This window comes from Pleurodeles waltl, chromosome 11 (genome assembly GCF_031143425.1).
Source record: "Pleurodeles waltl isolate 20211129_DDA chromosome 11, aPleWal1.hap1.20221129, whole genome shotgun sequence".
NCBI lineage: Eukaryota > Metazoa > Chordata > Amphibia > Caudata > Salamandridae > Pleurodeles > Pleurodeles waltl.
This window is the reverse complement of record NC_090450.1, coordinates 930461372-930474938: the sequence shown is the minus strand read 5'-3', so window position 1 is coordinate 930474938 and position 13567 is coordinate 930461372. Positions and strand designations below refer to the sequence as shown.

Here is a 13567-nt window from a genome sequence, read left to right as displayed (position 1 = left end):
AATCTACTTCTTCCGCTGAAGGTCTGGCTGGTTGCCCTGCCACCAGCGCCATCTGAGACACACCTGAGGATGCAGAATTTGATGAAGTTTCTGAAAACTACTGCTACCCTGGTCAAGTCTCTATGCAGGACACAGCAATTAATGAACGGAGGCTCCTTACATGCCCTTGCCTGAGGATGAAGCATTATGTCAGGCTTGGGTAGATTTCTGGCTTATATTAAAATCCTATTCTGTTGCCTAACTATGGGTACCACAACGGCGACAGTAGTGAAGTAGTTAACCCCCTGCCTCATTTGAGCATGGACAGTGGTAACTATTTGGCCCGTCAGAATGCCAGGGGTTTTGACTATTCTTCTCCTGGGGTGGACCTAGAGTGTCCCTCAGGACCACCCACTGAAGAAGTCGCCTCATTCACTGTGGTCTTGCACAAAGTAGCGGATATTCTTGGGCTGCTGTTGATTGTGGAGGAGAACAAGGCCAACTCCTCACAGAGGTTTTACATCCTGCCTCTTCAACAGTCAAGCAGTTATTCCCCTTCAACGCGGCACTAATGGACCCCATCTTGATTGCATGAGACTGCCCTGCTTCTGCTCTGGGTGTGAACCACCTCAGCGACTGCCACGATCGCCCAGCACCTGGGGACCAGAAATGTTTGATGGCTTCCCCCTCCTGAGCAAGTCTTGTGGTTCAGACATCTTCCTCAAAGCAGTGCCCTGATTCTTTTCCCACTTCTTCTGATAGAGAGTTAAAGAAGTTTGAGGCCAAAAAAAACATCTTCTCTTCAGTGAGCCTTGCCCTTCAATCCATGATCGTAACTTCCCTTGTTGCCTGTTACTCCCATTCCTTGTGAAGCATGATACAGTTGGTCATTCCAAATCCTGGTTATCCTCTTCAGGACCGGTTTGTGGAGCTTGGATGTAATCAGCAGGACATGGCAAACTGAATCCTCCACTATGGCCTGGACATTGGATTCAGAGGCACAGTTTTGGGGTTCCTTTATCATCATCCAGGCCATGCTTAGAGGCAATCCTCTGGCTTTCTAGGAGAAGTCCAATCGTATATTATTGACGTGCCTTTCAGTGGCACTTACCTATTCAACATAAAACTGATTTAGTCCTGGAGTGCATCAAGCAGGATGAGGCATGGTCCAGTACTTAGGGCTGGCTTTCCATGCCAGTTCCACCAGCGGGACAGAAAGTTATTTCAGAGCTAGATGGTGTGGCAGTTCCCAATGCCATTGTTGACAGTTGCAACAGTTTTCCTCCTCTTCTTTCCCTGCCCCTGCAGAAAATCCCTTTAATTTCCCCTTGGGGAACATATGTGGCCTGTGATTGGGAAGGGTATCCTTTCACTTGCCACACTGGCAATCCATCACTGTGGACCGTTAGGTCCTGCAAATTGTTGAGCAGAGCTACACCCGGCCTTTCCAGGACTTGCACCTTTCCATTCTCTGCGTCTCTTCAATGACCTTGAGCAACATTCAGTAGATTACAAAAAGGACCCCACACTCTGGCAAAGATTAGATAAATTATGAATTTAAAAAAGTGTTGTCAGTGCTCCTGACTTCACAAAAACCCTCACCACCCATTAAAATAACTAACATTAGCCCCAGCACCCATGGCCCCAAAACCAACCAATCAACATTTATCTACTTAAATACCCGATCTATGGTGAAACATCAAATCGAAATCTATAGCTTACCAGACACTGAATCTCCAGACATCCTATTACTCACAGAAACCTGGCTAACTGACGAAACCACGCCTGAGATCCTCGCCGCTATACCCAACAACTATTACATTCTGTATACCAACAGACATGCCAGCAAAATAGGAAGCGGCATAGCCACAGTAATAAAGGACCACACCAGATTCACCAAACTCACTTCACTAGATACACCAGTGGTAGATAGTCTTATAACCAAAATGGAGTCACATACTTCTCCCTTCTTAAGTTTCCCCACTTAAAGACCACTATACTATATGCAGTATTTTCCTCAGCTCTTTTATGACCTGATTTCCTCCTTTTGTGTTGACCATGCAAAAATTCTCTCGATCGGTGACTTCAACTACTGGGCTAATGATGACAAGGGAGTACATTTAGCCATTGATTTTAATGATCACCTTAACAATCTAAATTTCCAACAACATGTACACTCTCCCATACACATCAAAGGGCATATATTAGACCAAGTCTGGACCGCCCACCTATACCTATCCCTATCTAATCCTACAGTATGCCCATGCCTACGGTCTGACCGCAGCTCCATTAAATTCTCGTTGACAGAATTGCTCCCACAAAAAACTCCCTCTCTACTGAAAACACTTGTTAGGAGCTTGTCACAGGTCGATCGGAGTGTATTCTGTGACTATGTGGCCACGACCTTGCCTGAGTCAAATAACAACATTGAATTACATGCAAAAGCGCTATCTCACTCGCTAATGACAGCCAGCGACAGATATGTCCCCTTTACATGTCTAAACAGGCTAGATGTCATGATGCCCTTAAATGGTTTACTGGCAATCTGAAAGCAGACAAGCTCAAACTTGGATGTCACAAATGGAAATGGCGAAAAACTCCTCAAGCAAAGGAAAAATATGTAAAATATCTCAAATGATGTAAAATCCTTATTCTCCAAACAAAATCCACCATCTTTACTAACAACATTCTTTTATCAATAAATAAATCTAAGGATATTTTCTGAATTATTTCTGAATTATCAAATTCATATAGAATCACATTATCCATTACGCCTTCCCAGTCCCTCTATGATTCACTTAACACCTTCTTTATTGAAAAAATTAAAACGATTAAAGATAGCCGGAAAAGCTCCCTTGAAACGAAATTGATGTTTACAGACACAGATCCCACCACCCTCTCTTCATTCCCTGTTATCAGCAAGGACTGTTTCAAGGACCTGCTGAATAAAATATAATCAGGATCCTCTAATGACATTTGACCACCAAAAATCTCAAAAACAGTATTCTCGAAATTCCCAGATACTGCCCTTTCTCTCCTTGATAACTCTATTAGTACAGGGTCATTACTGAGCATATTCAGAGAAGCTATTTTGGTACCCTTTCAGAAGAAAATAGGAGAGGACCCATCAGTACTGAACAATTACCACCATGTATCCCTGTCCCTATTGCCATTCTTGGCCAAGGTATTAGAGGCACACGTGGCAAAAAATCTATTCTCCTTTTTAGAAGAAACCAAATTCCTGCACCCTTGCCAGGCATGTTTCCATCCAGCTCATTCCACAGAAACAGTCATCCTTTCTGAGATAGATGACCTGTGCAAAGAATGTGATCACAAGGCCACCTAAGTACTGGTCCTCCTGGATCTGTCTGCGGCCTTTGACACAGTAGACCAAGGTGTCGAGGCCACAGGACTTCGGGGTACTGCATTGGATTGGATCATCTCCTTTTTAAATAACAGACTCAGTCGGTCCACCTAACCCCTTGTACATCGCCTGAGGTTCAGCTTGACTTTGGAGTCCCTCAGGGCTGATCTCTTTCCCCTCACCTTTTGAACCTTAACACCTGCCCACTCGTCCACTATCAAAATAAGCATTTGTAGTTGTAATGTTTTTTTTTTTTTTTTTTTTTTTTTAATATTAATTTGTTCAAATACTCTTGCCACTGAGCCTATGGCTCATATATAAGGGGATGGGTCAGCAATACCTGTCCACTCCATTTCAGGGAATCTTGAATGAGCCAAAGAAATTCTCAATTGCTTTTATAAAGGAAAACTTGGTTGTAAAACGGATTTTAAATTAAGAAAATATGTAAAAGAATACTTGGTACACAGATTGATGAGGTTGTTTAAGACAGTGCACATTCTTCCTCGGCCTTGTGTCAGAAAAGTGTATGCCTTGACTGTGCTCTGTTGAAATGGGAGCCTGACACATTCACTTCATTTGTGGGAAGGTGGAGGAATCTCTTTTGTGAAATTTATGGTAAACGTGGTATCTTAGGAGAAAGTGGTGCTGAAGGGTCTCTAAACCATGGGAGCAGGAAGTCGATGCCAAGGATTTGATGGAGCACCATAAAGGAGATGTTGACAGGCCCTAGTTGGCACTCATAAGGCGTTTGGCTAAATCCTGAAAGAATTGTCCATGTGTTGAGTAAAATCTTGTTTCTCCTGGACAAATTGATTTCTATAAGAACAGATTGTCTCCTACAGGACACAAAATATTTGCTATCCATTGCAGTTCATTGATACCCATAGAAGCTGATGATTTATTTCATCTGGTAGCAAAGAGTTTCTTTGTTAGAATGGCCTGCCAAAGACTAGCAATAAATAGTTCCCCTTTTGATCACTTATTCTTGCCTGTGTCATAGCACACAGCATGACCTACTCATTATTTCTGTTTTCAGTTTTTCAAAATGAAGTCTACTGACTTCTGTGTTTTGGTCCTCTACCCTTGTCCATTACTCAAGGACCTTCAGGCAGCTTCAGAGTTTCATCACGGAGAGAGCAGAATGTAGCAAAGAGTGTCAGAGGCTTTGTGAGGATCATCACTCCAAATTGCATGTGATTAAGAAAACACGCCTTTAACTTCACAGTTAAAACTGGTGTACGTTGGTGCAACTTTGAAGAAAAAAAGAACGACAAAAAAAGCAGTTCCTAGAAAGAAGGCTGTTTGTGACTATAGTCAGGGAATTTCCTTTCAAAGTTACCAAACCTAGAGCATGGCAGCAAAAAGCATCTTCTCATTTCAGCTCAAAAATTAAATTTAGCAGCAGAGCAGGATTGGAATCTGGAGTAGAATTTTTGTTTTAAAATTAGGGGCATATTTATATTTTGTTTGTGCAGTGCAGTGCAGCAACCCACCTCGCTGCACTGTGCGAAAGGGAAAGGAATGCATATTTATACAGTGCATTCCTTTCCTTTCCTAGTGCTGGCGCACATTTGGCTGCCTAAGGCCAACGTAGGCACCCCTGCGTCTTGGTGCAAGGGTGCCTGCATTGTAGGCAGGATTGTTTTTGTGCAGGAAGGTGTACCTTCCTGCACAAAAACAATCCTGAGAGGCATTTTTCTATTTCTATATATGGTAGAAGGAGTAAAAAGCGAGGAGAAATAAAGATATTTACCCTTGCTTCGCCTCCCCTAGGGAGACGTAGCATTTCAACATATTCCCAGATCTACTACTAACGGTAAATCTGAGAATGTGCCAAAATACATGGGTGCATGCATGGGAGCACGCACGCTCCACCCATGGAATGTCTCCCTGGTGCAGAGTAATGCAAAGCAGCGATTTGTGCTGCCTTGCGTTACATTAGAGCTATCAAGTAATGCAAGGTGGCCTTGCATGGCTTGATAAATCTCACTTCGCTTTTGTGTTGCTCTTGCAACCCTTGCATGGCACAATGGCGAGGGAAAACCTTGGTAAATCAACCCTTTGTGCGGTGGTGCTTTCTGCTTCTGGGGCTGAGCATGGGTAACAATATTGTGATCACTGAAGTGCATGAAGTAAGAAACAGTGTAATATTGGCTATGATGTAAAAACGCAACACTTTTGAAAGGTTCTTCTAACTATGGGCTAACAAACCTTGGTATTCTGGCTTTAACTGCGTAGAGTGACATTTCTTGGGTTAATGAGGCAAAAACGTTAGCTTTGAGTATGATGGGTTGATATCTGGTATTCACATTGGAATCAAATTTGGAATTTGGAAAAATATGTAATTTTAAGATCCTGTTCATTCTGGGGGAAGAGTGCTGATCGTGATAATTTACACCTCTTCATACAAATGAGTGTTTTGTATCTGTTAATGAAACGTATATTATTTTTTTATGACCAAATTAATATACGTTTCGGTGACTAAGAATAATCCTAATGGTAAAAACGTATTGTATATTAAAATAAGCAAGAGTATGTTTTTTTTTATCTGACACGAGGCAAATACTTCTTCTGTGACCGAATTAATCTTTAGTTCATTTGGTACGAAGTGGATTAAGGTACAAGTGTCTAATCTAGACTGGATCTGAGTGATAAGTGGGCACTATCATTGCATTTATTTTGCCAGCAGCAGTATTTCTTCTGGAATAAGGCCGCATATTCATAAGATAGCCCATTAACGGAATGTCAGACTTTGTCGGTAATGTTACTCAAACTCCCATATTACTTTTACTTTTTCCTAATAATAGCAAGCCCTTCTGATTGGAAAAGTAGGATAATTAATTGGCTATTTCCCTATTTCATACCCTGGATTTAGGTGGTCAGATCTACCGACGAATGAATCATTTGTGTCCATCATTGGTCTTGTGTGTGGGTGCTTCTTATGCAATGTGTTTGTCGTTTTAGGGAGTGGTTATTTAAGAAGCGAAGAGCTGAAAAGAAGATGTGAGGAGCTTGAAGTTCAGCTGCGAAACAAGGAGACTGAAAACAACGAGCTGCTGCAGGAACTCGAACAGAAAAATGCAATGATATTGGTCCTTGAAAACACGATCAAAGAAAGAGAAAAAAAGTATTTGGACGAACTTAAAATAAAAAGCCATAAACTCAACATGCTGTCGAGCGAACTCGAGCAGCGAGCGAGCACCATTGCATATTTGACATCTCAACTTCATGCCACCAAGAAAAAGCTCATGAGTTCCAGCGGCACCTCGGACGGCACGCCGACGGACACGCCAGCACTGCCCAGCTACAAGCCAGCTCCTCCCAGAGACAAGCCCGAGACTCCGCGGCGCAGGATGAAAAAGAGCCTTTCAACACCCCTGAACTCGGAGATTGCAGAGGTATATAGACTCGGCTCCGATGGCCGCAGAATACTTTTACGCGAGCCTTTGGATGCAATGCCAGATCCTACTCCATTTTTATTAGCCAGAGAATCAACAGAGGCACATCTAATAAAAGAAAGGCCATTAGTTATCCCTCCCATCGCTTCTGAGCGCAGTTCAGCCGGCCCGCACAGTCCTGCGAGAGAGAAGCACCAGAAAGCGCACATTGGCGTGGCCCACAGAATCCACCATGTTGCCCCAACCCAGGGCCAGTCTGAGGTTGAAACACTAGCAGTCGATCAAGTAAACGGAGGCAAAGTTGTCAGGAAGCACTCGGGGACTGACCGAACTGTTTAAAATACACTCTTATAAACCAGGTCATAATTTTGAAACCATGGTATGTTGAGTTATATGCGCTCTGATCCCAGATAGACTATCATATAATCTGCGTCTTTTTTCCTCCCATGCATGCCAACTATTTGCAGATGTTTTGTGAATAGATTCCTGTCGCCTTTTATGCACACGGTAGGTTTTAAATTATTCACTTAAGTTCTAAATGCCGGGGTCAAACACAAGTTCATCTCTCTACCTGCTTGTAATACAACTACATCTGGTACCTACTCATATCGACAAAAGCACTGGTCGCAGCTTGCACCATAACTCTGTACATATATATTAATATAAAGGAAGTATCAACGTATATAATATTAAACAAAGCAATATGTATAATCTTAACATTTTAAGGTATCAGTGTTCTGGCTCCATTCTCTATGAGCTGCTGCTTACAACAGCTTTCCTATGGACAGAAATGAACACATCCTTCGATGAATACTGAAAATAGACTACTGCGACGTGTACCTCAAAGTGTGCTGATATCTTTGTAACATTTAACCGAACAGTTTCCACAACGCTATGTATTGCAGCCTTGCCTTACTTGGCTGTGCTAAAAAGCAGTCGCTTGGTGAAAGATACATTTGGCGATAATATGTTATGCGTTTAAAATGAGGTATGAACCAGATCATATTTAAATTTTTGCTTTGAGGTAAAGAAAACCATATAAAATATGCAAAACAAATAAAATGTTAGAAAGCAATTTACACTGATCATTTCATTTTGTTTGTGCATTTTGTCCACTCCAAGGCTGGACTTAAATGAAAAAGAGAGATGTCTATAAGGCTGAGTAGCTGCTGTGGCATAACATATTCAGGAGATAATTAGTGCCAAATCATAAGGTATGTTACAAAATAAGTATCAAAGTTCAAATTTGGTTTGAGAGTTCGCACAGGACCAAATTGGACAAATCAATCAGGGAAGTTTGTAGAGTATGCTGTCAGTTGGAGTCTACTAATTGTACATGCTAAAAGAAATCTGTAGTCTTGGCATGGCATTGTTCATCGACATTTACAGTCAGTGCACTTCACTGTGCAGCACAATACTATTTGTTTATTTATATTTCGGTTTGAAAAAATAATCCCGCAGTTTGTGTCATTGGGAACGTAGGTAGGCCTTGATGCCTAGTCATGTGGTGGCAAGTGCAGAGGTCGTAAATCCATAAAATGGCTTGTAATTGCCATTGTCTGGACTTAGGGGGTTATTACAACTTTGAAGGAGGTGTTAATCTGTCCCAAAAGTGACGGTAAAGTGACGGATATACCACCAGCCGTATTACGAGTGCCATAGGATATAATGGACTCGTAATACGGCTGGTGGTATATCCGTCACTTTACCGTCACTTTTGGGACGGATTAACACCACCTCCAAAGTTGTAATAACCCCCTTAGTGCTAGAAGGGCTCATATGCAGATGTATGTGTTAGGTACAAGCCTAGCTTAACAAACTGCATGACTTAAGCCACTTTAGTCCACGTGGAAACTTCTGGAATCTAGATTCTGAGTAAACCAACTGTGTACAGGTCTGCTGAGTACGTTGCCTTATGTTCTTAATTTCACCTGATAGCTTGCAAACTCTGCCATTTTCATTCTTTTTTTACACTAGCAAGTTGAATTATGAATGTTTACCTTTAAAAATCGACGTGTTTGTGAACAGTACATTTATTGATAATTATATCCTGGTTTTCTTCAATCATATTATGTGCCTGCACTTTAAATTGCACTTCACTGAGGTTGGTCTTTGAGGCAAGGTCAGTTTTAGCTTAGAGCACCAGATACCATGGTCAGTGCAAAAAGCCTTTGCATGAACGATGCCTAAACTACACTTTCACTGAACTTTTAATACGATTACTCTGCATATTGATTCATCAGTGTGCGTTTCTAGTTTGCTTTCTTTAGAAGTTGTGTGTATTCAGTCCAGGAGTACTTACTACATTTTGATTTAAAACGTAATTCCCACCTTTCCCGTTCCAACATATGAATGTGCCATCCTTACTATGAGTCACCAACAGCCTTAAAAACCCTTACTTGAGTGTCACCATTTGAAGATATCTATACACTTTCGAGGTGATTCAAAACGTTTTTAAAAATGTGAGGAGGCCTACAAGAACACTCTTACATGCATTTGTGAACCAGCCACAAAACGTCCAAATCCCTATTAAGAAAAGTGTGAGGAGCGCACAGCCCTTTCTTTAATTTAATAATAATATATGAATATTCCCCATGTTTAGGTATTTTGGAGCTAATTCACAAAGGCATGAAAGGAGTACATAAGAGTATTACATTCTTACATGCTTTTGGGAATCAACCCCAATGTGAACACCAAAGGACCCTCACCTAACTCTGTGGTTAAAATAAGGCATTTATACAATTCCAGTACAAAGCATGGGTTGAATATCTAGTAATTACAGCTTCATTCGCAAATGTGCAATCTGCCTAGCAGTCATACTACTCTATGCCCAAGAATCACTGCAGTTCAGCCTCAAATTTCCCTTGAAATACATCAGACTAGATGAAGGATTTGTTGGAGGACATCTCAGAACTGGATCTTTTTGAAACAAAAGGCGTACTCAAATTCAAGATCCGACACTCCTAATAACGGCATATAATCAAATTCCTACTGAGTCTTCTTAATGTTTTGAGCAAATGGGAAATTTACGTAGTGCACACACAGACCGAAATGGCTTTTGGTATGGAGACTGCCAAAGCCACCTTGTGTGAATCTTTAAAATAATACCCTAATTACAAAAGAAGTGCAGCTTGGGCATTTATTCTGTGTCTTCAGCCAAATGATATCTGACCTTATTGTTAAAAATAAGCACATAGAGAGACGGTACTCTTTAAACTAATATGCATTTTACATGAAATGTATTTTATGTTGGGATGTTTGTAAATTTTTTACAGAGAATCAATATACCTTCACATTGTGATTGATGTTAGTATTTTTAAATATTTCCCTTAGCTCCCGGCATTTCTAACTTTGTGCATAAGTAGGTTACCTTTCATCCTATGAAGAGGGTAACAGACATGGCAAGCTTCTCTCCAAGAGCAGAGTATCTAGCTCACTTCCAGACCTTTGCCTCAGACATTTGCTGTTAACAATAGTAACTCGATGAAGCCCACTTTCCTTCAAATAATAAGGGCCTCTTCCTGCTCAGGGCCAGTCCCAGTCGACATAAAAACTGCAATGGGCAGTCCACTGTAAAACCAAAAACGACTTGGATTATTTGGATACAGTTTACTGATCAACACTCGTGCTTTGATCCAAACCCAACACAGGGGCTCCTGTGAACAGGACTATCGCACGTCGCCATCAGCCCACCCTGAACGACCCTAAATTCCTGTCCCAACCCCCAATGCCTGAGAGTCTTGTCATCCAGACTTCCTCTTCCTCAGGCGAATTCCTTTCTGCACCCCCAGATAGGGAATCAAAAAGGCTGTAACAATTTGGGAAGAAGATGTTTTCTTCCTCCAGTCTTGTGCTGCGTCCGTGAACACCGCATGCCTTTTGGGCCACTATACCCACTCTCTATGGGATACGGTTGAGCAAGGTCTGCTGCAGATACCGGAGCAGGCCTGTGCTATAGTCTCCCAAGCTGTCACCAATGGGAGAGATGCGGCGAAATTCACGATCCGGTGTGGGCTGGGCACAACCGACTCTCTAAGCAGATCAGTTGCTACGACAGTGGCCTTGAGGCGCCATGCCTGGTTGCGTACTTCTGTTTTTTCGGAAGATGTCCAACAGTCTCTTATGGACATGCCCTTTGATGGCTCCTGTCTCTTTGGAGACAAGGCAGACTTTGCCTTGGAGAGGTTCAAGGACTCTCAGGCTACGGCTCGGTCCCCTGGCCTTTCTTCTGCACATCACCCCACACAATCCGCCTTTCACCCCTTTTGTGGCCACGGACGGGGCACTCTGTCACGTCCCCAAACCAGCCACCGTGCCACCCATGTTGTTCAGTCATTGCGTGGCCCGAGACGCGGAATCCCGTGTGGGACAGGGAACCAGAGGTCTGCCCAGTCCTCCCCTGCCCCCACTGCAGCCTCCAAACCCTCCTAGTCCGTCCCCTCACTCCGATCCAGTTGGCGGCAGGATTCACCATCACCTGCCCCACTGGGAATCCATCACTACGGACAGATGGGTTGTGCAGATAGTTTGAAAGGGCTATTTCCTCCCCTTCGAATCTGCCCCACCAGTCATGCCTCCATCAGTCAGCCATATTCCGGAGGATCATTTGGCACTTCTCCGCCAGGAAGTCGCAGCCTTAGAGAAGGTCTCTGTGCCAGAAGTAAGTTGTGGTTGTTATTCCCGCTACTTTCTGGTGCCGAAAAAGGACAAGGGCTTGCGTCCTATCCTAGACCTTCGGCACCTCAATTACTTCCTCAAGAAGGAGAAATTCAAAATGCTCACCCTAGCTCAGGTCCTGTCTGCCTTAGACCCAGTGTAGGAAAATGGCTCCTTGTTGCAGTTACTCCCACACTTTTTTGTCTGATATTGATGCTGACTTGACTGAAAGGTGTGCTGGGACCCTGCTAGCCAGGCCCCAGCACCAGTGTTCTTTCACTAAAAATGTACCATTGCTAACACAATTGGCACACCCCAGGCCCACAGATAAGTCCCTTGTAAAAGGTACCAGTGGTACCAAGGGCCCTGTGACTAGGGAAGGTCCCTAGGGGCTGCAGCATGTGTTGTGCCGCCCTACAGGACCCCTCACCTAACACATGCACACTGCCATTGCAGATTGTGTGTGTTGGTGGGGAGAAAAAGGCAAAGTCGACATGGCATCCCCTCAGGATGCCATGCACACAAAACACTGCCTGTGGCATAGATAAATCACCCCTCTAGCAGGCCTTAAGGCAGGGTGCACTATACCACAGGGGAGGGCATAGCTGCATGAGCAATATGCCCCTACAGTGTCTAAGTCCATTCTTAGACGTTGTAAGTACAGTGTGGCCATATTAAGTATATGGTCTGGGAGTCTGTCAAAACGAACTCCACAGTTCCATAATGGCTACACTGAATACTGGGAAGTTTGGTACCAAACGTCTCAGAATAATAACCCCACACTGATGCCATTGCTGGATTTATTTAAAAAAATGCACACAGAGGGCATCTTAGAGATGCCCCTTGTATTTTACCCAATCCTTCAGTGCAGGACTGACTGGTCTGTGCCAGCCTGCCACTGAGAGATGAGTTTCTGACCCCCTGGGGTGAGAGCCTTTGTGCTCTATGAGGCCAGAAACAAAGCCTGCACTGGGTGGAGGTGCTTCACCCCTCCCCCTGCAGGAACTCTAACACCTAGCAGTGAGCCTTAAAGGCTCAGGCTTCATGTTGCAATACCCCAGGGCACTCCAGCTAGTGGAGGTGCCCGCCCCCCGGACCCAACCCCTACTTTTGGCAGCAAGTCCGGGGAGATAATGAGAAAAACAAGGAGGAGTCACCCCCTCAGCCAGGTCCACCCCTAAGGTGAGCAGAGCTGAAGGGACCCCCTCCTTAGAAAATCCTCCATCTTGCTTTGGAGGACTTAGCCCAATAGGAATAGGGATGTGACCCCCTCCCCAAAGGGAGGAGGCACAAGGAGGGTGTAGCCACCCTCAGGGACAGTAACCATTGGCTACAGCCCTCCAGCCCTAACACACCCCTAAATTTAGTATTTAGGAGCGACCCTGAACCCAGGAAATCAGATTCCTGACGACCTAACAAGAAGGACTGCTGACCTGAAAACCCAGCAGAGAAGGAGGATACTACAACTGCTTCGGCCCCAGCCCTACCGGCCCGTTTCCAGATTCAAAGAACCTGCAACAGCAACGCATCCTGCGTGCCCAGCGACCTCTGCCGACTCAGACGACTGCCCTGCAATTCCAAAGGACCAAGAAACTCCTGTTAACAGTGGCTCTATCCAAAGCAACAAGAAGAAACTATCTTTAAAGGGACTCTCACCTCACTCCTGAAGCGTGAGTCCCAACCACTCTGCACCCGACACCCCCGGCCCGTCTCCAGAGAAACCAACACAGCAGAGAGGACCCCCCAGGCGACTCCAACGACGTGTCCAACCTGAGCCGACCTCCCTGCACCCCCACAACGACGCCTGCAGAGGTAATCCAGAGGGCTCCCCTGACTGCGACTGCCCAGTAACAAAGAACCAGACGCCTCGAAGATGCACTGACCTGCAGCACCCAGGCCCGTGAGGAACCAACTACCAGTGCAGTATTGACCGGCAGGCGGCCCTCACCTTTGCCCAGTCGGTGGCTGGCCCGAGAAGCCCCTGTTCTCTGCCTGCATTGTCAGAGTGACCCCTGGGTCCCTTCATTGATTTCAATACAAAACCAGACGCCTTGTTTGCACACTGCACACGGCTGCCCCTGTGCCGCTGAGGGTGTATTTGGTGTGCCTGTTTGGAACCCCCCCAGTGCTCTACAAAACACCCCTGGTCTGCTCCCGGAGGACGCAGGTA

General features: G+C 44.4%; 1 protein-coding gene across 3 annotated transcripts in view; it reads left to right on the top strand.

Annotated features, from left to right (window-relative positions):
* CCDC92 (coiled-coil domain containing 92) overlaps nt 1-7818 on the top strand; it is a 265352-nt gene extending 257534 nt beyond the window's left edge. For all 3 annotated transcript variants that reach the window (XM_069215015.1, XM_069215016.1, XM_069215018.1), the window contains exon 4: nt 6308-7818. In XM_069215015.1, the coding sequence (XP_069071116.1) occupies nt 6308-7080 (773 nt within the window). In that variant the 3' untranslated portion in view covers nt 7081-7818. The remainder of the gene's footprint in view (nt 1-6307) is intronic.
* The last annotated feature ends 5749 nt before the right edge of the window (nt 7819-13567 follow it).